The sequence below is a fragment of the Taudactylus pleione genome, unplaced genomic scaffold (genome assembly GCF_031769625.1).
Source record: "Taudactylus pleione unplaced genomic scaffold, aTauple2 ptg000755l, whole genome shotgun sequence".
NCBI lineage: Eukaryota > Metazoa > Chordata > Amphibia > Anura > Myobatrachidae > Taudactylus > Taudactylus pleione.
In genome coordinates this window covers 2,635,451-2,662,221 of record NW_028285157.1, presented here as the reverse complement: position 1 = coordinate 2,662,221, position 26,771 = coordinate 2,635,451, and the positions used below count along the sequence as shown (strand labels likewise).

Here is a 26,771-nt window from a genome sequence, read left to right as displayed (position 1 = left end):
GTGTTTCTATTATGTGGTAAGGGCATGATGTGAGAGTATTTGTGTGTCTATTATGTGGCCAGGGCATGATGTGAGAGTATTTGTGTGTCTATTATGTGGTCAGGGCATGATGTGAGTGAGGGGTATTTGTGTGTCTGTTATGTGGTCATAGAATGATGCGAGTGAGGATATTTGTGCGTCTCTTATTTGGTCAGGGCATGATGTGAGTGAGGGGTATTTATGTCTATTATGTGGTCAGGCTATGATGCAACAGTATTTGTGTGTCTATTATGTGGTCAGGGCATGATGTGAATGAGGGGTATTTGTGTCTGTTATGTGGTCAGGGCATGATGTGAGTGAGGGGTATTTGTATCTGTTATGTGGTCAGAGAATGATGTGAGTGAGTGTATTTGTGTGTCTGTTATGTAGTCAGTTCATGATGTGAGTGAGGGGTATTTGTGTCTGTTATCTTGTTAAGGAATGATGTGAGTGAGGGGTATTTCTGTATGTTAAGTGGTCAGGGAATGACGTGAGTGAGGGGTATTTGTGTGTCTGTTGTGTGGTCAGGGAATGATGTGAGTAAGGGTATTTGTATGTCTATTATGTGGTAAGGGCATGATGTGACAGTTTTTGTGTGTCTATTATGTGGTCAGGGCATGATGTGAGAGTATTTGTGTGTCTATTATGTGGTCAGGGCATGATGTGAGTGAGGGGTAGTAATATGTCTATGATGTGGTCAGGGTATGATGTGAGAGTATTTGTGTGTCTATTATTTGGTCAGGTCATGATGTGAGTGAGGGGTATTTGTATGTCTGCTATGTGGTCAGGGAATGATGCGAGTGAGGGTATTTGTGTGTCTGTTATGTGGTCAGGGCATGATGTGAGTGAGGGGTTTTTGTGTGTCTGTTATGTGATCAGGGAATGATGTGAGTGAGGGTATTGTGTGTCTGTTATGTGGTCAAGGCATGATGTGAGTGAGGGGTATTTGTGTCTGTTATGTGGTCAGGGAATGATGTGTGTTAGGGTATTTGTGTGTCTGTAATGTGGTCAGGGCATGATGTGAGTGAGGTGTATTTGTGTGACTGTTAGGTGGTCAGGGCATGATGTGTGTGAGGGGTATTTGTGTCTGTTATGTTGCTAAGGAATGATGTGAGAGAGGGGTATTTCTTTATGCTATGTGGTCAGGGAATGATGTGAGTAAGGATATTTGTGTGTCTATTATGTGGTAAGGGCATTGTGTGAGAGTATTTGTGTGTCTACTATTTGGACAGGGCATGATGTGAGAGTATTTGTGTGTCTGTTATGTGGTCAGTGCATGATGTGAGTGAGGGGTATTTATATGTCTATTATGTGGTCAGGGCATGATGTGAGAGTATTTGTTTGTCTATTCTGTGGTCAGGGCATGATGTGAGTGAGGGGTATTTGTGTGTCTGTTATGTGGTCAGGGAATGATGCGAGTGAGAGTATTTGTGTGTATGTTTTGTGGTCAGGGCATGATGTGAGTGAGGGGTATTTGTGTCTGTTAAGTGGTCAGGGCATGATGTGAGTGAGGGGTAATTGTGTCTGTTATGTGGTCAGGAAATGATGTTAGTAAGGGTATTTGTGTGTCTATTATGTGGCCAGGGTATGATGTGAGTGAGGGTATGTGTGTGTATGTTATGTGGTCAGGGAATGATGTGAGTTAGGGTATTTGTATGTCTATTATGTGGTCACGGCATGATGTGAGTGAGGGGTTTTTGTGTGTCTGTTATGTGGTAGGGGCATGATGTGAGTGAGGGTATTTGTGTGTCTGTTATGTGGTCAGGGAATGATGCGAATGAGGGTATTTGTTTGTCTGTTATGTGGTCAGGAAATGATGCGAGTGAGGGTATTTGTGTGTCTGTTATGTGGTCAGGGAATGATGCGAATGAGGGTATTTGTTTGTCTGTTATGTGGTCAGGAAATGATGCGAGTGAGGGTATTTGTGTGTCTGTTATGTGGTCAGGAAATTATGTGAGTGAGGGTATTTGTGTGTCTGTTATGTGGTCAGGGAATGATGCAAATGAGGGTATTTGTCTGTTATGTGGTCAGGAAATGATGCGAGTGAGGGTATTTGTGTGTATGTTATGTGTTCAGTGCATGATGTGTGTGAGGGAAATTTAAATGTCTATTACGTGGTCAGAGCATGTGAGTGAGGATATGTGTGTGTCTATTATGTGGTCAGGGCATGATGTGAGTGAGGGCATTGTGTGTCTGTTATGTGGTCAGGGCATGATGTGAGTGAGGGGTATTTGTGACTGTTATGTGGTCAGGGATTGATGTGAGTGAGGGTATTTGTGTGTCTATTATGTGGTCAGGGAATGATGTGTGAGATTATTTGTGTGTCTGTAATGTGGTCAGGGTATGATGTGAGTGAGGGGTATTTGTGTGTCTATTATGTGGTAAGGGCATGATGTGACAGTATTTGTGTGTCTATTATGTGGCCAGAGCATGATGTGAGAGTATTTGTGTGTCTCTTACATAAGAGACACATAAATACTCTCACATCATGCTCTGGCCACATAATAGACACACAAATACTGTGTGTGGTCAGGGCATGAAGTGAGTGAGGGGTATTTATTTGTCTATTATGTGGTCAAGGCATGATGTGAGAGTATTTTTGTGTCTATTATGTGGTCAGGGAATGATGCAAGTGAGGGTATTTGTGTGTCTGTTACGTAGTCAGTGCATGATGTGAGTGAGGGGTATTTGTGTATGTAATGTGGTCAGAGAATGATGTAAGTGAGGGGTATTTTTGTGTTTATTATATGGTAAGGGCATGATGTGAGAGTATTTGTGTGTCTATTATGTGGTCAGGGCATGATGTGAGTGAGGGGTATTTATATGTCTATTATGTGGTCAGGGCATGATGTGAGAGTATTTTTGTCTATTATGTGGTCAGTGCATGTTGTGTGTGAGGGGTATTTGTTTGTCTGTTATATGGTCAGGGAATGATGCGAATGAGGGTATTTTTGTGTCTGTTATGTGGTCAGGGCATGATGTGAGTGAGGGGTATTTGTGTCTTTTATGTGGTCAGGGCATGATGTGAGTGAGAGGTATTTGTGGCTGTTATGTGGTCAGGGAATGATGTGAGTGAGGGTATTTGCGTGACTGTTATGTGTTCAATGCATGATGTGAGTGAGGGGTATTTGTGTCTGTTATGTGGTCAGAGAATGATGTGAGTGAGGGGTATTTGTGTGTCTGTTATGTGGTCAGGGAATGATGTGAGTAATGGTATTTGTGTGTCTATTATGTGGTAAGGGCATGATGTGAGAGTATTTGTGTGTCTATTATGTGGCCAGGGCATGATGTGAGAGTATTTGTGTGTCTACTATGATGTCAGGGCATGAGGTGAGAGAGGGGTATTTTTGTATGTTATGTGGTCAGGGCATGATGTGAGAGTAATTGTGTGTCTATTAAGTGGTCAGGGCATGATATGAGTGAGGGGTATCTGTGTGTCTGTTATGTGGTCAGGGAATGATGCGAGTGAGGGTATTTGTGTGTCTGTTATGTGTTCAGGACATGATGTGAGTGAGGGGTTTTGTGTGTCTGTTATGTGGTCAGGGAATGATGTGAGTGAGGGTATTTCAGTGTCTGTTATGTCGTCAAGGCATGATGTGAGTGAGGGGTATTTGTTTCTGTAATGTGGTCAGGGAATGATGTGAGGGAGGGGTATTTGTGTCTGTTAAGTGGTCAGGGCATGATGTGAGTGAGGGGTATTTGTGTCTGTTAAGTGGTCAGGGCATGATGTGAGTGAGGGGTAATTGGTCTGTTATGTGGTCAGGAAATGATGTGAGTAAGGGTATTTGTGTGTCTGTTATGTGGTCAGGGAATGATGTGAGTGAGGGTATTTCAGTGTCTGTTATGTCGTCAAGGCATGATGTGAGTGAGGGGTATTTGTTTCTGTAATGTTGTCAGGGAATGATGTGAGGGAGGGTATTTGTGTGTCTATTATGTGGCTAGGGAATGATGTGTGTGAGGGTATTTGTTTGTCTGTAATGTGGTCATCACATGTGAGTGAGGGGAATTTATATGTCTACTATGTGGTCAGGGCATTATTTGAGAGTATTTGTGAGTCTGTTATGTGGTCAGGGAATGATGTGAGTAAGGGTATTTGTGTGTCTGTTATGTGGTCAGGGAATGATGTGAGTAATGGTTTTTGTCTGTCTATTATGTGGAAAGGGCATGATGTGAGTGAGGGGTATTTGTGTGTCTGTTATGTGGTCAGGGCATGATGTGAGTGAGGGGTATTTGTGTCTGTTATGTGGTCAGGGCATGATGAGAGTGAGGGGAATTTGTGTCTGTTATGTGGTCAGGGCATGATGTGAGTGAAGGGTATTTGTGTCTATTATGTAGTCAGGGAATGATGTGTGTGAGGGTATTTTTGTGTCTGTTATGTGGTCAGGGAATAATGTGAGTAAGGGTATTTATATGTCTATTATGTGGTCAGGGCATGATGTGAGAGTATTTGTATGTCTATTATGTGGTAACGGCATGATGTGACAGTATTTGTGTGTCAATTATGTGGTCAGGGCATGATGTGAGTGAGGGGTATTTATATGTCTATTATGTGGTCAGGGCATGATGTGAGTGAGGGGTATTTATATGTCTATTATGTGGTCAGCGCATGATGTGAGAGTATTTGTGTGTCTATTATGTGGTTAGGGCATGATGTGAGTGAGGGGTATTTGTGTGTCTGTTATATGGTCAGGGAATGATGCGAGTGAGGGTATTTGCGTGACTGTTATGTGGTCAGTGCATGATGTGAGTGAGGGGTATTTGTGTCTGTTATGTGGTCAGAGAATGATGTGAGTGAGGGGTATTTGTGCGTCTGTTATGCGGTCAGGGAATGATGTGAGTAAGGGTATTTGTGTGTCTATTATGTGGTAAGGGCATGATGTGAGAGTATTTGTGTGTCTATTATGTGGCCAGGGCATGATGTGAGAGTATTTGTGTGTCTACTATGATGTCAGGGCATGATGTGAGTGAGGGGTATTTCTGTGTCTGTTATGTGGTCAGGGCATGATGTGAGAGTAATTGTGTGTCTATTATGTGGTCAGGGTATGATATGAGTGAGGGGTATCTGTGTGTCTGTTATGTGGTCAGGGAATGATGCGAGTGAGGGTATTTGTGTGTCTGTTATGTGGTCAGGACATGATGTGAGTGAGGGGTTTTTGTGTGTCTGTTTTATGGTCAGGGAATGATGTGAGGGTATTTGTGTGTCTGTTATGTTGTCAAGGCATGATGTGAGTAAGGGGTATTTGTGTCTGTTACGTGGTCAGTAATGATGTGAGTAAGGGTATTTGTGTGTCTGTTATGTGGTCAGGGAATGATGTGAGTAAGGGTATTTGTGTGTCTATTATGAGGTCAGGGTATGATGTGAGTGAGGGGTATGTGTGTCTGTTATGTGGTCAGGGCATGATGTGAGTGAGGGGTATTGTGTCTGTTGTGTGGTCAGGGCATGATGAGAGAGAGGGGAATTTGTATCTGTTATGTGGTCAGGGCATGATGTGAGACAGGGGTATTTGTGTCTATTATGTAGTCAGGGAATGATGTGTGTGAGGGTATTTGTGTTTCTGTAATGTGGTCAGGGAATGATGTGAGTGAGGGAAATTTATATGTCTATTATCTGGTCAGGGTATGATGTGAGAGAGGGGTATTTGTGTTTCTATTATGTGGTCAGGGCATGATGTGAGTGAGGGGTATTTGTGTGTCTGTTATGTGGTCAGGGAATGATACGAGTGAGGGTATTTGTGTGTCTGTTATGAGGTCAGTACATGATGTGAGTGAGGGGTATTTATACGTCTATTATGTGGTCAGGGCATGATGTGAGAGTATTTGTGTGTCTATTATGTGGTCAGGGCATGATGTGAGTGAGGAGTATTTGTGTGTCTGTTATGTGGTCAGGGAATGATGCGAGTGAGGGTATTTGTGTGTCTGTTATGAGGTCAGTACATGATGTGAGTGAGGAGTTTTTGTGTGTCTGCTATGTGGTCAGGGAATGATGTGAGTGAGGAAATTTGTGTGTCTGTTATGTGGTCAAGGCATGATGTGAGAGTATTTGTGTGTCTATTATGTGGCCAGGGCATGATGTGAGATTATTGGTGTGTCTATTTTGTGGTCAGGGCATGATGTGAGTGAGGGGTATTTATACGTCTATTATGTGGTCAGGGCATGATGTGAGAGTATTTGTTTGTCTATTCTGTGGTCAGGGCATGATGTGAGTGAGGGGTATTTGTGTGTCTGTTATGTGGTCAGGGAATGATGCTAGTGAGAGTATTTGTGTGTATGTTTTGTGGTCAGGGCATGATGTGAGTGAGGGGTATTTGTGTCTGTTAAGTGGTCAGGGCATGATGTGAGTGAGGGGTAATTGTGTCTGTTATGTGGTCAGGAAATGATGTGAGTAAGGGTATTTGTGTGTCTATTATGTGGCCAGGGTATGATGTGAGTGAGGGTATGTGTGTGTATGTTATGTGGTCAGGGAATGATGTGAGTTAGGGTATTTGTGTGTCTATTATGTGGTCACGGCATGATGTGAGTGAGGGGTTTTTGTGTGTCTGTTATGTGGTAGGGGCATGATGTGAGTGAGGGTATTTGTGTGTCTGTTATGTGGTCAGGGAATGATGCGAATGAGGGTATTTGTTTGTCTGTTATGTGGTCAGGAAATGATGCGAGTGAGGGTATTTGTGTGTCTGTTATGTGGTCAGGGAATGATGCGAATGAGGGTATTTGTTTGTCTGTTATGTGGTCAGGAAATGATGCGAGTGAGGGTATTTGTGTGTCTGTTATGTGGTCAGGAAATTATGTGAGTGAGGGTATTTGTGTGTCTGTTATGTGGTCAGGGAATGATGCAAATGAGGGTATTTGTCTGTTATGTGGTCAGGAAATGATGCGAGTGAGGGTATTTGTGTGTCTGTTATGTGTTCAGTGCATGATGTGTGTGAGGGAAATTTATATGTCTATTACGTGGTCAGAGCATGTGAGTGAGGGTATGTGTGTGTCTATTATGTGGTCACGGCATGACGTGAGTGAGGGGTTTTTGTGTGTCTGTTATGTGGTAAGGGAATGATGTGAATGAAGGGAATTTATATGTCTATTATGTGGTCAGGGCATGATGTGAGTGAGGGCATTGTGTGTCTGTTATGTGGTCAGGGCATGATGTGAGTGAGGGGTATTTGTGACTGTTATGTGGTCAGGGATTGATGTGAGTGAGGGTATTTGTGTGTCTATTATGTGGTCAGGGAATGATGTGTGAGATTATTTGTGTGTCTGTAATGTGGTCAGGGTATGATGTGAGTGAGGGGTATTTGTGTGTCTATTATGTGGTAAGGGCATGATGTGACAGTATTTGTGTGTCTATTATGTGGCCAGAGCATGATGTGAGAGTATTTGTGTGTCTCTTATGTGGTCAGGGCATGAAGTGAGTGAGGGGTATTTATTTGTCTATTATGTGGTCAAGGCATGATGTGAGAGTATTTGTGTGTCTATTATGTGGTCAGGGAATGATGCAAGTGAGGGTATTTGTGTGTCTGTTACGTAGTCAGTGCATGATGTGAGTGAGGGGTATTTGTGTATGTAATGTGGTCAGAGAATGATGTAAGTGAGGGGTATTTTTGTGTTTATTATATGGTAAGGGCATGATGTGACAGAATTTGTGTGTCAATTATGTGACCAGGGCATGATGTGAGAGTATTTGTGTGTCTATTATGTGGTCAGGGCATGATGTGAGTGATGGGTATTTATATGTCTATTATGTGGTCAGGGCATGATGTGAGAGTATTTTTGTCTATTATGTGGTCAGTGCATGTTGTGTGTGAGGGGTATTTGTTTGTCTGTTATGTGGTCAGGGAATGATGCGAATGAGGGTATATTTGTGTCTGTTATGTGGTCAGGGCATGATGTGAGTGAGGGGTATTTGTGTCTTTTATGTGGTCAGAGAATGATGTGAGTGAGGGGTATTTGTGTGTCTGTTATGTGGTCAGGGAATGATGTGAGTAATGGTATTTGTGTGTCTATTATGTGGTAAGGGCATGATGTGAGAGTATTTGTGTGTCTATTATGTGGCCAGGGCATGATGTGAGAGTATTTGTGTGTCTACTATGATGTCAGGGCATGAGGTGAGAGAGGGGTATTTTTGTATCTGTTATGTGGTCAGGGCATGATGTGAGAGTAATTGTGTGTCTATTAAGTAGTCAGGGCATGATATGAGTGAGGGGTATCTGTGTGTCTGTTATGTGGTCAGGGAATGATGCGAGTGAGGGTATTTGTGTGTCTGTTATGTGTTCAGGACATGATGTGAGTGAGGGGTTTTGTGTGTCTGTTATGTGGTCAGGGAATGATGTGAGTGAGGGTATTTCAGTGTCTGTTATGTCGTCAAGGCATGATGTGAGTGAGGGGTATTTGTTTCTGTAATGTGGTCAGGGAATGATGTGAGGGAGGGTATTTGTGTGTCTATTATGTGGCTAGGGAATGATGTGTGTGAGGGTATTTGTTTGTCTGTAATGTGGTCATCACATGTGAGTGAGGGGAATTTATATGTCTATTATGTGGTCACGGCATTATTTGAGAGTATTTGTGAGTCTGTTATGTGGTCAGGGAATGATGTGAGTAAGGGTATTTGTGTGTCTGTTATGTGGTCAGGGAATGATGTGAGTAATGGTTTTTGTCTGTCTATTATGTGGAAAGGGCATGATGTGAGTGAGGGGTATTTGTGCGTCTGTTATGCGGTCAGGGAATGATGTGAGTAAGGGTATTTGTGTGTCTATTATGTGGTAAGGGCATGATGTGAGAGTATTTGTGTGTCTATTATGTGGCCAGGGCATGATGTGAGAGTATTTGTGTGTCTACTATGATGTCAGGGCATGATGTGAGTGAGGGGTATTTCTGTGTCTGTTATGTGGTCAGGGCATGATGTGAGAGTAATTGTGTGTCTATTATGTGGTCAGGGTATGATATGAGTGAGGGGTATCTGTGTGTCTGTTATGTGGTCAGGGAATGATGCGAGTGAGGGTATTTGTGTGTCTGTTATGTGGTCAGGACATGATGTGAGTGAGGGGTTTTTGTGTGTCTGTTTTATGGTCAGGGAATGATGTGAGGGTATTTGTGTGTCTGTTATGTTGTCAAGGCATGATGTGAGTAAGGGGTATTTGTGTCTGTTACGTGGTCAGTAATGATGTGAGTAAGGGTATTTGTGTGTCTGTTATGTGGTCAGGGAATGATGTGAGTAAGGGTATTTGTGTGTCTATTATGAGGTCAGGGTATGATGTGAGTGAGGGGTATGTGTGTCTGTTATGTGGTCAGGGCATGATGTGAGTGAGGGGTATTGTGTCTGTTGTGTGGTCAGGGCATGATGAGAGAGAGGGGAATTTGTATCTGTTATGTGGTCAGGGCATGATGTGAGACAGGGGTATTTGTGTCTATTATGTAGTCAGGGAATGATGTGTGTGAGGGTATTTGTGTTTCTGTAATGTGGTCAGGGAATGATGTGAGTGAGGGAAATTTATATGTCTATTATCTGGTCAGGGTATGATGTGAGAGAGGGGTATTTGTGTTTCTATTATGTGGTCAGGGCATGATGTGAGTGAGGGGTATTTGTGTGTCTGTTATGTGGTCAGGGAATGATACGAGTGAGGGTATTTGTGTGTCTGTTATGAGGTCAGTACATGATGTGAGTGAGGGGTATTTATACGTCTATTATGTGGTCAGGGCATGATGTGAGAGTATTTGTGTGTCTATTATGTGGTCAGGGCATGATGTGAGTGAGGAGTATTTGTGTGTCTGTTATGTGGTCAGGGAATGATGCGAGTGAGGGTATTTGTGTGTCTGTTATGAGGTCAGTACATGATGTGAGTGAGGAGTTTTTGTGTGTCTGCTATGTGGTCAGGGAATGATGTGAGTGAGGAAATTTGTGTGTCTGTTATGTGGTCAAGGCATGATGTGAGAGTATTTGTGTGTCTATTATGTGGCCAGGGCATGATGTGAGATTATTGGTGTGTCTATTTTGTGGTCAGGGCATGATGTGAGTGAGGGGTATTTATACGTCTATTATGTGGTCAGGGCATGATGTGAGAGTATTTGTTTGTCTATTCTGTGGTCAGGGCATGATGTGAGTGAGGGGTATTTGTGTGTCTGTTATGTGGTCAGGGAATGATGCTAGTGAGAGTATTTGTGTGTATGTTTTGTGGTCAGGGCATGATGTGAGTGAGGGGTATTTGTGTCTGTTAAGTGGTCAGGGCATGATGTGAGTGAGGGGTAATTGTGTCTGTTATGTGGTCAGGAAATGATGTGAGTAAGGGTATTTGTGTGTCTATTATGTGGCCAGGGTATGATGTGAGTGAGGGTATGTGTGTGTATGTTATGTGGTCAGGGAATGATGTGAGTTAGGGTATTTGTGTGTCTATTATGTGGTCACGGCATGATGTGAGTGAGGGGTTTTTGTGTGTCTGTTATGTGGTAGGGGCATGATGTGAGTGAGGGTATTTGTGTGTCTGTTATGTGGTCAGGGAATGATGCGAATGAGGGTATTTGTTTGTCTGTTATGTGGTCAGGAAATGATGCGAGTGAGGGTATTTGTGTGTCTGTTATGTGGTCAGGGAATGATGCGAATGAGGGTATTTGTTTGTCTGTTATGTGGTCAGGAAATGATGCGAGTGAGGGTATTTGTGTGTCTGTTATGTGGTCAGGAAATTATGTGAGTGAGGGTATTTGTGTGTCTGTTATGTGGTCAGGGAATGATGCAAATGAGGGTATTTGTCTGTTATGTGGTCAGGAAATGATGCGAGTGAGGGTATTTGTGTGTCTGTTATGTGTTCAGTGCATGATGTGTGTGAGGGAAATTTATATGTCTATTACGTGGTCAGAGCATGTGAGTGAGGGTATGTGTGTGTCTATTATGTGGTCACGGCATGACGTGAGTGAGGGGTTTTTGTGTGTCTGTTATGTGGTAAGGGAATGATGTGAATGAAGGGAATTTATATGTCTATTATGTGGTCAGGGCATGATGTGAGTGAGGGCATTGTGTGTCTGTTATGTGGTCAGGGCATGATGTGAGTGAGGGGTATTTGTGACTGTTATGTGGTCAGGGATTGATGTGAGTGAGGGTATTTGTGTGTCTATTATGTGGTCAGGGAATGATGTGTGAGATTATTTGTGTGTCTGTAATGTGGTCAGGGTATGATGTGAGTGAGGGGTATTTGTGTGTCTATTATGTGGTAAGGGCATGATGTGACAGTATTTGTGTGTCTATTATGTGGCCAGAGCATGATGTGAGAGTATTTGTGTGTCTCTTATGTGGTCAGGGCATGAAGTGAGTGAGGGGTATTTATTTGTCTATTATGTGGTCAAGGCATGATGTGAGAGTATTTGTGTGTCTATTATGTGGTCAGGGAATGATGCAAGTGAGGGTATTTGTGTGTCTGTTACGTAGTCAGTGCATGATGTGAGTGAGGGGTATTTGTGTATGTAATGTGGTCAGAGAATGATGTAAGTGAGGGGTATTTTTGTGTTTATTATATGGTAAGGGCATGATGTGACAGAATTTGTGTGTCAATTATGTGACCAGGGCATGATGTGAGAGTATTTGTGTGTCTATTATGTGGTCAGAGCATGATGTGAGTGAGGGGTATTTATATGTCTATTATGTGGTCAGGGCATGATGTGAGAGTATTTTTGTCTATTATGTGGTCAGTGCATGTTGTGTGTGAGGGGTATTTGTTTGTCTGTTATGTGGTCAGGGAATGATGCGAATGAGGGTATATTTGTGTCTGTTATGTGGTCAGGGCATGATGTGAGTGAGGAGGTATTTGTGTCTTTTATGTGGTCAGAGAATGATGTGAGTGAGGGGTATTTGTGTGTCTGTTATGTGGTCAGGGAATGATGTGAGTAATGGTATTTGTGTGTCTATTATGTGGTAAGGGCATGATGTGAGAGTATTTGTGTGTCTATTATGTGGCCAGGGCATGATGTGAGAGTATTTGTGTGTCTACTATGATGTCAGGGCATGAGGTGAGAGAGGGGTATTTTTGTATCTGTTATGTGGTCAGGGCATGATGTGAGAGTAATTGTGTGTCTATTAAGTGGTCAGGGCATGATATGAGTGAGGGGTATCTGTGTGTCTGTTATGTAGTCAGGGAATGATGCGAGTGAGGGTATTTGTGTGTCTGTTATGTGTTCAGGACATGATGTGAGTGAGGGGTTTTGTGTGTCTGTTATGTGGTCAGGGAATGATGTGAGTGAGGGTATTTCAGTGTCTGTTATGTCGTCAAGGCATGATGTGAGTGAGGGGTATTTGTTTCTGTAATGTGGTCAGGGAATGATGTGAGGGAGGGTATTTGTGTGTCTATTATGTGGCTAGGGAATGATGTGTGTGAGGGTATTTGTTTGTCTGTAATGTGGTCATCACATGTGAGTGAGGGGAATTTATATGTCTATTATGTGGTCACGGCATTATTTGAGAGTATTTGTGAGTCTGTTATGTGGTCAGGGAATGATGTGAGTAAGGGTATTTGTGTGTCTGTTATGTGGTCAGGGAATGATGTGAGTAATGGTTTTTGTCTGCCTATTATGTGGAAAGGGCATGATGTGAGTGAGGGGTATTTGTGTGTCTGTTATGTGGTCAGGGCATGATGTGAGTGAGGGGTATTTGTGTCTGTTATGTGGTCAGGGCATGATGAGAGTGAGGGGAATTTGTGTCTGTTATGTGGTCAGGGCATGATGTGAGTGAAGGGTATTTGTGTCTATTATGTAGTCAGGGAATGATGTGTGTGAGGGTATTTGTGTTTCTGTAATGTGGTCAGGGCATGAAGTGAGTGAGGGGTATTTATATGTCTATTATGTGGTCAGTGCATGATGTGAGAGTATTTGTGTGTCTATTATGTGGTCAGGGCATGGTGTGAGTGAGGGGTATTTGTGTGTCTGTTACGTGGTCAGGGTATGATGTGAGAGAGGGGTATTTGTGTCTGTTAAGTGGTCGGGGCATGATGTGAGTGAGGGGTATTTGTGTCTGTTATGTGGTCAGGAAATGATGTGAATGAGGGTATTTTTGTGTCTGTTATGTGGTCAGGGAATAATGTGAGTAAGGGTATTTATATGTCTATTATGTGGTCAGGGCATGATGTGAGAGTATTTGTATGTCTATTATGTGGTAACGGCATGATGTGACAGTATTTGTGTGTCAATTATGTGGTCAGGGCATGATGTGAGAGTATTTGTGTGTCTATTATGTGGTCAGGGCATGATGTGAGTGAGGGGTATTTATATGTCTATTATGTGGTCAGGGCATGATGTGAGAGTATTTGTGTGTCTATTATGTGGTTAGGGCATGATGTGAGTGAGGGGTATTTGTGTGTCTGTTATGTGGTCAGGGAATGATGCGAGTGAGGGTATTTGCGTGACTGTTATGTGGTCAGTGCATGATGTGAGTGAGGGGTATTTGTGTCTGTTATGTGGTCAGAGAATTATGTGAGTGAGGGGTATTTGTGCGTCTGTTATATGGTCAGGAAATTATGTGAATAAGGGTATTTGTGTGTCTATTATGTTGTAAGGGTATGATGTGAGAGTATTTGTGTGTCTATTATGTGGCCAGGGCATGATGTGAGAGTATTTGTGTGTCTACTATGATGTCAGGGCATGATGTGAGTGAGGGGTATTTTTGTGTCTGTTATGTGGTCAGGGCATGATGTGAGAGTAATTGTGTGTCTATTATGTGGTCAGGGTATGATATGAGTGAGGGTATCTGTGTGTCTGTTATGTGGTCAGGGAATGATGCGAGTGAGGGTATTTGTGTGTCTGTTATGTGGTCAGGACATGATGTGAGTGAGGGGTTTTTGTGTGTCTGTTTTGTGGTCAGGGAATGATGTGAGGGTATTTGTGTGTCTGTTATGTTGTCAAGGCATGATGTGAGTAAGGGGTATTTGTGTCTGTTACGTGGTCAGTAATGATGTGAGTAAGGGTATTTGTGTGTCTGTTATGTGGTCAGGGAATGATGTGAGAAAGGGTATTTGTGTGTCTATTATGAGGTCAGGGTATGATGTGAGTGAGGGGTATGTGTGTCTGTTATGTAGTCAGGGCATGATGTGAGACAGGGGTATTTGTGTCTATTATGTAGTCAGGGAATGATGTGTGTGAGGGTATTTGTGTTTCTGTAATGTGGTCAGGGAATGAAGTGAGTGAGGGAAATTTATATGTCTATTATCTGGTCAGGGTATGATGTGAGAGAGGGGTATTTGTGTTTCTATTATGTGGTCAGGGCATGATGTGAGTGAGGGGTATTTGTGTGTCTGTTATGTGGTCAGGGAATGATACGAGTGAGGGTATTTGTGTGTCTGTTATGAGGTCAGTACATGATGTGAGTGAGGGGTATTTATACGTCTATTATGTGGTCAGGGCATGATGTGAGAGTATTTGTGTGTCTATTATGTGGTCAGGGCATGATGTGAGTGAGGAGTATTTGTGTGTCTGTTATGTGGTCAGGGAATGATGCGAGTGAGGGTATTTGTGTGTCTGTTATGAGGTCTGTACATGATGTGAGTGAGGAGTTTTTGTGTGTCTGCTATGTGGTCAGGGAATGATGTGAGTGAGGGAATTTGTGTGTCTGTTATGTGGTCAAGGCATGATGTGAGAGTATTTGTGTGTCTATTATGTGGCCAGGGCATGATGTGAGATTATTTGTGTGTCTATTTTGTGGTCAGGGCATGATGTGAGTGAGGGGTATTTATACGTCTATTATGTGGTCAGGGCATGATGTGAGAGTATTTGTGTGTCTATTATGTGGTCAGGGCATGATGTGAGTGAGGAATATTTGTGTGTCTGTTATGTGGTCAGGGAATGATGCGAGTGAGGGTATTTGTGTGTCTGTTATGAGGTCAGTACATGATGTGAGTGAGGGGTATGTGTGTCTGTTATGTGGTCAGGGCATGATGTGAGTGAGGGGTATTGTGGCTGTTGTGTGGTCAGGGCATGATGAGAGAGAGGGGAATTTGTATCTGTTATGTGGTCAGGGCATGATGTGAGAGAGGGGTATTTGTGTCTATTATGTAGTCAGGGAATGATGTATGTGAGGGTATTTGTGTTTCTGTAATGTGGTCAGGGAATGAAGTGAGTGAGGGGTATTTATATGTCTATTATGTGGTCAGGGCATGATGTGAGAGTATTTGTGTGTCTATTATGTGGTCAGGGCATGATGTGAGAGAGGGTATTTGTGTGTCTGTTATGTGGTCAGGGAATGATGCGAGTGAGGGTATTTGTGTGTCTGTTATGTGGTCTGTGCATGATGTGAGTGAGGGGTATTTGTGTCTGTTATGTGGCCAGAGAATGATGTTAGTGCGGGGTATTTGTGTGTCTATTATGTGGTAAGGGCATGATGTGACAGTAATTGTGTGTCAATTATGTGGCCAGGGCATGATGTGAGAGTATTTGTGTGTCTATTATGTGGTCAGGGCATGATGTGAGTGAGGGGTATTTATATGTCTATTATATGGTCAGGGAATGATGTGAGAGAATTTGTGTGTCTATTATGTGGTCACGGCATGATGTGAGTGAGGGGTATTTGTGTGTCTGTTATGTGATCAGGGAATGATGCGAGTGAGGGTATTTTTGTGTCTGTTATGTGGTCAGGGCATGATGTGAGTGAGGGGTATTTGTGTCTGTTATGTGTTCAGGGAATGATGTGAGTGAGGGTAATTATGTGTCTGTTATGTGGTCAGTGCATGATGTGAGTGAGGGGTATTTGTGTCTGTTATGTGGTCACAGAATGATGTGAGTGAGGGGTATTTGTGTGTCTGTTATGTGGTCACGGAATGATGTGAGTAAGGGTATTTGTGTGTCTATTATGTGGTAAGCGCATGATGTGAGAGTAATTGTGTGTCTATTATGTGGCCAGGGCATGATGTGAGATTATTTGTGTGTCTATTATGTGGTCAGGGCATGATGTGAGTGAGGGGTATTTATACGTCTATTATGTGGTCAGGGCATGATGTGAGAGTATTTGTGTGTCTATTATGTGGTCAGGGCATGATGTGAGTGAGGAGTATTTGTGTGTCTGTTATGTGGTCAGGGAATGATGTGAGTGAGGGAATTTGTTTGTCTGTTATGTGGTCAAGGCATAAAGTTAGTGAGGGGTATTTGTGTCTGTTATGTGGTCAGGGAATGATGTGTGTGAGGGTATTTGTGTGTCTGTAATTTACTCAGGGAATGATGTGAGTGAGGGGAATTTATATGTCTATTATGTGGTCAGGGCATGATTTGAGAGTATTTGTGTGTCTATTATGTGGTCAGGGCATGATGTGAGTGAGGGGTATTTGTGTCTGTTATGTGGTCAGGGCATGATGTGAGTGAGGGGTATTTGTGTCTGTTATTTGGTCAGGGCATGATGTGAGTGAGGGGTATTTGTGTCTGTAATGTGGTCAGGGCATGATGTGAGTGAGGGGTATTTTTGTCTGCTATGTAATCAGGGAATGATGTGAGTGAGGGTATTTTTGTGTCTGTTATGTGGTCAGGGCATGATGTGAGTGAGGGGTATTTGTGTCTGTTATGTGGTCAGGGCATGACGTGAGTGAGGGTATTTTTGTGTCTGTAATGTGTTCAGGGAATGATGTGAGTGAGGGTAATTTATATGTCTATTATGTGGTCAGGGCATGATGTGAGTGAGGGGTATTTATATGTCTATTATGTGGTCAGGGCATGATGTGAGAGTATTTGTGTGTCTATTATGTGGTCAGGGCATGATGTGAGTGAGGGGTATTTGTGTGTTTGTTATGTGGTCAGGGAATGATGCTAGTGAGGGTATTTGTGTGTCTGTTATGTGGTCAGTACATGATGTGAGTGAGGGGTTTTTGTGTGTCTGTTATGTGATCAGGGTATGATGTGAGTGAGGGTATTTGTGTGTCTGTTATGTGGTCAAGGCATGATGTGAGTGAGGGGTATTTGTGTCTGTTATGTGGTCAGGGAATGATGTGTGTGAGGGGTATTTGAGTGTCTGTTATGTGGTCAGGGCATGATTTGAGAGTATTTGTGTGTCTATTATGTGGTCAGGGCATGATGTTAGTGAGGTGTATTTGTGTGACTGTTATGTGGTCAGGGCATGATGTGTGTGAGGGGTATTGGTGTCTGTTATGTGGTTAGGGCATGATGTGAGTGAGGGGTATTTGTGTCTGCTATGTGGTCAGGGCATGATGTGAGTGAGGGGTATTTGAGTGTCTGTTATGTGGTCAGGGCATGATATGAGTGAGGGGTATTTGTGTCTGTTATGTGGTCAGGGCATGATGTGAGTGAGGGGTATTTGTGTCTGTTATGTGGTCAGGGAATGATGTGAGTGAGGGGTATTTGTGTGTCTATTATGTGGTAAGGGCATGATGCGAGTGAGGGGTATTTTTGTGTCTATTATGTGGTAAGGGCATGATGTGAGTGAGGGGTATTTATATGTCTATTATGTGGTCAGGGTATGATGTGAGAGTATTTTTGTGTCTTATGTGGTCAGGGAATGATGTGAGTGAGGGTATTTGTGTGTCTGTTATGTGGTCAGGGCATGATGTGAGTGAGGATATTTGTGTGTCTGTTATGTGGTCAGGGAATGATGGTGAGTGAGGGGTATATCAGTGTGTCAGCATCAGGGTTAGGGAGTGGTGGTGAGAGGGAGTAAAGATGGTGAAACATGGGGTCAGTGAGAGATAGTGAATGACGGGTACTTGAGTGTTTGAGGGATGGTCTCTATGAGTGGTAGTGGGTAAGAGGTTCGGTATACAGCATTGATTGATAGACAAAAGGTATTTCAGTGGGTGTTGGGTAATGTAGTGTATTACAGGCAGCAATACTTACACCTGTGCCTACACAAATGTGGTGCGATAGTTTACTATTATCGGCCTACCAAAATACGTGCGTGTGTGGGGGTGGGAACCCAATAAATATGCGAAGAGTGGAGGGTCATTGGAGTAGTTAAAGGTAGGCGCCAGCTATGCCCATCATGATGCTAGCCACACCCCCTGCACAGACCACTCACCAACACACTGGTCACCCCTGTGACACTGGTCATACCCCTGCGGAAGCATACAATAGGCCCTTCATAAATTCTCCAGGCCTATTTGGACCTTAATCTGGCACTGTGTGTATGGGGTCCACTATCACATGTAGAGTACATTAATGTGGAATATATAGACAGGATCACCATCATATGCTTTATTATTATAAATTACATTATACTGCGTTCCCAGGATAATGGTCCATTCACCACAGTTCAAAATCTGATAAATCATACTCCGTGAACTAGTCTATCAGTATTTACTATATATATTTATAAAGGGGCCTAGACCATGCACTATAGTATCCATGTTGTCTGCGTGGCTATGTCCTCTTTTATAATTGGACAAACCTTTGTGGTGGCTGGTCACACCCCCTATGGTGGCAGGCCACACGTCTTAAGCATGGGCCCCTGCCGTCTTAAGCATGGGCCCCTACCACTGCATTACTCGGGTGGGCCCTTCATGCCCCAGTCCAACACTGTTCAGTCAACTGAGTGAGACAGATAGTTTCAGTCTGAGAGCACTGTTGTGCACCTATATGAAGGAAAGGTATCAGTACATAGGAAAATTGATGTTGCCTTACTCAGGATGATCTAACAAGTGGAATTAAGTGAAAAGTCCCTCTAAGCTACAATGCATGAGTCAAAAATAGTACAGTGGTGTATGACTGTCAATTTAGAAAACAAAACAAACTTGCATACTGTACATCCACTAAACTGTATAATGGGTGGCTTACTTTGAATATTAATTATACAACCAACATTTATTGAGCTGTCATGAGTTGTGAAAGTCAAAAAAAATTCAATATGTATATGTACAGGCTGTAAATAAATACATATATGTAATTTATTTATTGCTATTCTTTCTCTTTATCAGTGCTCTGTAGTAAGCCTGTTGATGAACAACATGAAGTGGTGGTAACCCCTTTTACTGGAATATAATCACTGCATGATAAATAGATCCCTGTACATTGTAAGCTGTATTGAGTCAGGGACTGATGCAAATGAATAAATATTTTCTGTAAAGTGCTTTATAATATGTAGGTATTATTTAGAGAATTGTTAATAAATAGTGTTGTGACATGATTCCATATTTTCTGGAGTTGTTCTCAACTCCAAGCTTTATGGCAAGATATATTTGATTTGATTTCCAAGGTTTTGAAAGTGAGTATACAGCAATCCCCTTCTTTGGCACTACTACACTTTTACCCTTTAATTATGTCCAAAAGTGACTGTTATATAGTGGGTCATATTTTGATAGCAGCTAAGACAGCTATAGCACAATTATGGAAATCATCTACTCTACCTACTATTTATAAGATTATCCATAAGGTACAATTTGCATTTCTAATGGAAACAGCAGATGTGGCTTACTCCACGTCCGCTTCTTCACCAATGATGCGGTGGTTTAAGTGGCATGAATATGTAACTGATGGTGAGGGTGTGGACCTTCTGCTTAGGGAGATGTCCTCCTTATGAAGAATTACTTATATTATTAGACTTTATTCTGATTTGGGTATTCATCTGATCCCTATATTAACAAATTTCTATTTTTTCTTGTTTTGACAAGGATATAATGTAATGTTTATTTTTATGTATTGAGGTATCTTCCCTTTTTTCCTTCCGTTTTTTTTTGTATTTCTCCCTGTTTTATTTTATTGTATTTTATTGTGATTAATACAACTATTACAGTTATTAGTATTGTGATTTGCCTTATTTTGGTTCTGTATATGTGTTTTCCTTTTTGAAAATTCAATAAAAATGTATTGGAAAAAAATAATTAAATAGTGTTGTGATAGTTCTAAATAAAAGTAAGTAAGTAAGTGGTCTATGTGCCTGTAAATAGGATATCATCTATGTGAAATTGAATGAAATAATCATGACAGCACAATAGTTGTATAATGACCAGCAAGGGCAATGAAAAAATGATCATGAGTTGGGTCCTCCAAAACTGCTGCCCATTTTGTCTCAGTCTGTGATGTCATACCACAGTTCTACTCTCTATTAACCCTTCTGAATATTATCAAGCCCTGCTTACTGCTCTTTCCTGCTTGTTTCACTGTGTTGTGTGTTATCTGCAGAGGAAAAAGTGATAAATATCGCAATTCCACAAAGCTAATCAATAAAATGTGATGTATAACATATAAACACCTTATTTAATTCATCCTCTAGCAGACAGGCATCCAGATGAAGATCTTGAAATTGATTTTCTTTCACCGTTTTAATGACTTGATACATTTCCGCGTAATCCGCTGTTGTTAAGTGAGAAAAGTTCACATGTGGTGGGATAAGATCAAAGCTCAGAACATGAGCGTTCAAATAGCCAAGAATTTTCTCTGCATTTCTATAAAGAGGGAAAAAAGCAAATATTACATCAAGGAACTGAATACAAAATGTAATTATTCTTGAACACTGCTATACAACTGTGGACCTCTCTAAGACACTTGTGGGCATAGGGCAAAGATAGCAAAGTATCGCTGTGCAAAACAAGAGGGTAACAAATGGTATTCCTGCAATCAGGTGAAGCAAATAATATGAGATATGGTAAGAACTTACCTTTGTTATCTCTATTTCCAAGAAGTCCATAGGGTTCCACAGGATACCTTGGGGTATAGGTGATGACGTCAGGCATCGGGCACCATAGAGTTAAGTTTTCAGTCCTCCCAGGATGCACTAGGGTCCCCCTCCTATACCCCGCCCCCGAGCCAAGGCATCTCAGTTAGTTACCAAGCCATAGGCCGGAGGAGAAGGAAGAGAGAGAAAAAAGACCTGGACACACACAAGAATCACATTCTCACCAGAGGGAGACGGAAAAACTGGTGACCAGAGTAAAGCCCATCTGCAGCACAGGTGCGACAGGGCGGGAGTCCTGTGGAACCCTATGGACTTCGTAGAAATAGAGATAACAAAGGTAAGTTCTTACCATATCTCATATTTTCTACTTCAGGGTCCATAGGGTATCCACAGGATACCTTGGGGATGTCCCAAAGCAGTATCCTTTAAGGGTGGGGACGCTCCTGTGCTGAAAGGAGAATCCGCCGCCCGAAGGAAGCATCCTGAGAGGCAAAGGTGTCAAACCTGTAATACCTCACGAAGGTATGGACAGAGGACCACGTAGCAGCCTTGCAGATCTGGACTGCAGAGTCACCACGTCGAGCTGCCCACGAAGGACCCACAGACCTAGTGGAATGAGCCTTCACAGAAGGAGGAATCGGCAGGCCTTCATGAAGATAAGCTTCAGAAATTGCCATACGGATCCAGGCTGCCAAAGTTTGCTTTGAAGCAGGCCAACCCTTTTTACGGAAGCCATAGAGGACAAACAAGGCGTCCGACTTCCTAAACGAAGAAGTGCGGTTCCACATAAGTCCTTAAGGCCCGCACCACATCCAAAGTGGCCTCACCCACCGAAAGACCAGGTCAGTTAACATGAAACTGGGAAACAACTTTGGGAAGAAATTCAGGACGAGTACGTAGCACTGCCCTGTTCCCATGAAAAATCAAGAAAGGGGGTCTACAAGAGAGAGCCCCCACATCAGAAACATGTCTGGCCGAAGCTATGGCCAGAAGGAAAACAGTCTTAGCTGTTAGCCATTTAAGATCCACTGAGCCCAGTGGTTCAAACGGCGGTCCTTGGAAAGCCCTCAGGACCACAGCCAAGTCCCATGGCACCACAGGTGGAACAAAAGGCGGATGAATACGCAGAACGCCCTGCATAAAGGTGCGTACATCGGGGATTGTAGCAATCCTACGGTGAAACCAGACAGACAGGGCAGAAACCTGCACCTTCAAAGAAGCAAGGCGAAGCCCATGGTCCAGTCCCGCCTGTAGGAAGGTGAGTACCCGAGACAGACGAAACTCCCGCGGTGCATAACCTCTCGGTCGACACCACTGGAAGAACGTATGCCACACGCGATGGTATATTCTCGCGGAAGACGGTTTCCGAGCTCTTAGCATGGTCCGCACTACAGAGCTGGAAAACCCCCTGGACCTTAACATGGCCGTCTCAACAGCCACGCCGTCAAAGACAGCCGAGTCAGGTCCGGGTGAAGACAAGGACCCTGTGACAGAAGGTCCGGTCGTAGCGGCAACCGCAGAGGACTGTCCACGGACAGACCCTGAAGGTCTGAGAACCAGTGCCGTCTGGGCCATGCGGGAGCTATCAACAGGAGCGTCCCTCCTTCCTGTTTGAATTTCCGGATTACCCGTGGAAGAAGGGAAACCGGAGGAAAGAGATAAGCAAACCGGAACGTCCACCGGACGGACAGAGCATCCACCAGAGACGCCTCTTCGTCTCTTGTGCGAGACCCGTACACCGGCAACTTGTTGTTGTGCCGGGACGCCATGAGGTCGATCTCTGGAAGACCCCACCTGTCTACCAGCAGTTGAAAAATGTCTGGGTGCAGGGACCACTCCCCCGGATGAACGTCCTGGCGACTGAGAAAGTCCGCCTCCAAGTTTAGCACTCCCGGGATGAAGACCGCTGATGTGGCCGGAAGATTGCACTCCGCCCATACCAGGATCCGAGACACCTCTACGAGAGCTGCCCAACTTCGGGTTCCTCCTTGCCAGTTTATGTAGGCCACGGTGGTAGCGTTGTCCGACTGGACCTGCACTGGGCGACCCTGGAGAACCCGATGTGCCTGCTGGAGAGCATTGAAAACTGCTCAGAGTTCCAAGATGTTTATTGGAAGCTCCGCTTCCGCCGGAGTCCACCTGCCCTGGAACAAGTGTGGACCCGAAACTGCTCCCCAGCCCCGAAGACTGGCGTCCGTTGTCAACAGGACCCAATTCGCCACCCAGAACGGACAACCCCTGTTGAGATGGGTCGTCTGCAACCACCAAGCAAGGGACAGGCGAACCTCCGGAGTGAGCACTATCGACTGGGATTTCAGAGACTGAGGCAGTCCATTCCATTTGGACAGGATCAGGTGCTGCAGAGGTCTGGAGTGAAACTGGGCATATTCCACCATGTCGAATACCGACACCATGGAGCCCAGTAACCTAATCGCCGAGTGCAGAGACACCCGGCGGCTCTGCAGATAACTGCGCACCCTCGACTGTAAGGCAGCGATCTTTTCCCCCGTCACAGAGATCCTTTGCTGCCCCGAGTCCAATAAGGCTCCGAGGTGCAGAATCCGCTGAGACGGGATCAGGGTGGACTTCTGCCAGTTTATCAACCAGCCGTGCCGTTGCAGTAGCGCAATGGTCAGGTCCAAGTGGCGGAGAAGGAGCTCCGGAGATCCTGCCACTAAGAGAAGGTCGTCCAAGTATGGCAACATGCGGACCCCCTGCAGCCGCAGGGAAGCCGCCATGACCACCATCACCTTGGTGAAAACACGTGGTGCTGTCGTCAGGCCAAAAGGTAACGCCCGGAACTGAAAGTGGTCGCTGCGGATTGCAAACCTGAGGAACTGCTGATGGCGCAAAAGAATAGGGACATGCAGGTAAGCGTCCTGTATGTCCAATGACACCATGTAGTCCCCAGGTTCCAGCGCCAGAATGATGGACCGTAGGGTCTCCATCCGAAACTTCGGCACCCGCAAAGATTTGTTGAGAGCTTTGAGGTTGAGAATCGGACGAAACGAACCATTGGGTTTCTGCACCAAAAAGAGATTGGAATAGAAACCCTGGCCCCTCTGGGAGAATGGAACAGGCACTATAACTCCAGCCTGGAGCATAGTGTGTAAAACCTTCCGCAGCTCCGTGGCTTTGTTCCGGTCTGATGGTAGACCCGTGGTGAAGAATCGAGCCGGGGGTCTGTGCCGGAAGGAGAGGGCATACCCGTGTGAGACCACCTCGAGAACCCAAGTGTCTGTCGTGGTGACCGACCAACACCGGGCGAACTGCAGCAGGCGGCCTCCCACTTTGGGATCCCCCAAAGGGAGGCCCGGACTGTCAGGCCGCAGGCTTGTCATCTGGCTTAGGGGCCGGACGTCTGGTACTCCAGGCCTGTTTCCGGGGCTTGGCCGATTTCTTGGGGCCAGCCGGTCGGGGAAAGGACTATGTCTTAGGCCTACCCTGGGCCCTATAAGACCGAAAGGACGGAGTACCTGAACGAGAAGGAACAGCAGCCGACGGGAGACATGCCGATTTAGCTGCCGCCAGCGTGGCTACAATCTTGTCCAGGTCCGGACCGAAGAGAACTTCTCCGTTAAAAGGCAACGCCTCCAAACCCTTTTTGGAATCAGCGTCCGCCTTCCAGGATCGCAACCACAAGGTGCGACGAGCAGCCACAGCTGCCGAAGAAATTCGAGACGCCAGGGTACTAATATCCAAGGCCGCTTCGTTGATATAAGTGGCCGAATCCCGGAGATTGCCGATAAACTCTGTCTGCTCAGCCGAACAGTCGGAATCGAAGGACACCTCCAACGCATCAGCCCAGCGCTCCATAGCTCGGGCAACCCAGCAAATGGCCATAGCCGGCCGCGCTGCCCCCCCGCAAGGGAATAGACGGACTTCAGGCAGATCTCCACCTTGCGGTGCGTAGCATCCTTAAGGGAGGACATGGATGGCATGGGTAATGTGGCACTACGGACAAGGCGTGTCACATGAGAATCCACCTGAGGCGGGGATTCCCATTTGGCAAAATAATTGTCTGCAAACGGATACGCCACTGCTAAACGCCTTTGAGGCTGATATCGTTTGCCTGGCTGTTTCCACGCTTCCTCCAGGTGGTCAACTAATTGCCCCGAAAGAGGAAACACTGTGGTATCTCCTTTAACATCTTTGAAAAAGGCGTACTTGGACTTTGATACCGGAGGCTCCTCATCCTCAATAACTAAAGCAGTTCGGACTGCACGAATAAGGCCAGGTATATACACCTTAGACTTAGCGTCCGACTCTTTAGGACGGGAAGGTTCCTGGTCAGAAAGATCCAGAATTTCCCCATCATCGGACGTCCCGTCGTCATCCTCATAAGGAGCAGACAGAGACGCCACCGGCCGCTTGTGAGGCCGCATCACAGACTACCCTTGCAACACTTCTGACAACTGCTGTACAGAGCTTGTTAACGAATTAACCCACGCAGGTTCATGAGAGACTTGAGGAGGGGAAATAGGGAGACTGTGGGGTACCATCAATTGTCTTGGGAAACCCTGCATGGGTGACGACACCACTGACTGCTGGGACAAACCCATCTGAGTGAGGGCAGGCTGCGGAGCTAACTGGCCCACGAGGGTTGTAAGCGCTTTGGCAAAACAAGCCCAGGGCGGCTCCTGTACCGGAGCCGTGACCGTAATCGGTCGCGTCAATGAATAACACCGTCCCTCCGCACTGCCGTCCCCCTCCGCTATAGGTACCTTGCATGTAGTACATAAAAGCTGGAGAGGAAAATCACTTTCAGACATAATGGTAAGTATGTGACCCCTCTCACTGATACTCGTTAGTATAGTGTGAGACCACCCTGCAAGCACCGCACCGCAAGGGCTTCAGCAGAAAGAATAGGGTCAGTTAAATGCTGACAGATAGAAAATGAAAGTACAGGCAGCAGACGCTAGCATAGGTCACATACAATGCAAAGAAATCAATTCCTGCACTATCAGCGCTGATCCTCAACTATACAGACACAGCGCTGCATACACAGACCTTATCCAACGGAGGAGAGGTATGCAGGGGGACCCAGATCACGATGCCACCGTTCTTCAGCGTCCAGCAGCGCTCACCATGCTTCTTCCAAAGATGGCCACCGAGGAGCAGAGAGGAGGCCGGCCTGGGGGAGGAGCGCTGACACAGGACCAGTCAGCGTGTGCAGAGAGGGCTGTGTGCAGCGGGGGAGGCGCCGGCTGTGAGACAGGGAAGGCGCGCTCCCCTGGCATGCATTTAACCCCTGGGATGCCGCAGCGCTACCGCTCTGCCGCGGTCCAGCTGTCCCAGGGGGTAGTGGAAGCGCAGGTTAGAACCTGGCTCCACGCTGCAGCCAGTCCCCAGGGAGCCCCCTGCCTGGGGACTCTGGACCATGTAACAGCGGGGACCCACCGCGGGACCCCGCTGCTTAACTTGCTGTCCCCCTTGATTCCGGCCATGGTCCTGAACATCTGGGGTCACCGCTAGCTGTGACCCCAGATGCCTACCAGCATCCCCGGATCAGTACCGGCGTTCTGGTACCGGCGGGGGTGTAGGGAAGACAGCATGGACGTCAGGACTGACTGTCCATGCTGTACTTCCAGATGTGCAGCCACAGCTGCTTGAAGAAAACTTCAGGGGCTCTTCTTAGCCCCCACTCCAACAGATGCATCCGACTCCGGCCGGGCACCAAACTAAACTGAGATGCCTTGGCTCGGGGGCGGGGTATAGGAGGGGGACCCTAGTGCATCCTGGGAGGACTGAAAACTTAACTCTATGGTGCCCGATGCCTGACGTCATCACCTATACCCCAAGGTATCCTGTGGATACCCTATGGACCCTGAAGTAGAAATGAATGTGGTAAGTGACAGGGGGCAAGGAATGGCATGGTGTGCTGAACAGTCTGGACAGCATTTCCCTATCCCTCCTCGTGCTTATGCTGCCACTGTTCCATGAACTGGTGACAGCAGGTGATACTGTAGACAGGCCACATACAATTTAGATGGGAACAAACTTATGGAGCGTACACACGGTCAGATTTGTCAGACTTGTCAGATTTGTCAGATGAACGATTGAACGATTAAACGATCTGAACGATTTGACCAAAGTTTTGAACGATTTGAACGATTTGAACGATTGAACGATTTTTGACTGCATTAAAATGAATGGAATCGTCCAAGTCTGACTGCAAACCCATCAGATG

The 26,771-nt window shown here is 45.1% G+C and overlaps 1 protein-coding gene across 1 annotated transcript in view; it reads right to left on the bottom strand.

Moving 5' to 3' along the window:
• SLC6A17 (solute carrier family 6 member 17) overlaps nucleotides 1-26,771 on the bottom strand; it is a 116,920-nt gene that overhangs the window by 28,056 nt on the left and 62,093 nt on the right. The window contains exon 8 of the mRNA XM_088457312.1: nucleotides 20,159-20,351. Coding sequence (XP_088313438.1) covers nucleotides 20,159-20,351 — 193 coding nt within the window. The remainder of the gene's footprint in view (nucleotides 1-20,158; nucleotides 20,352-26,771) is intronic.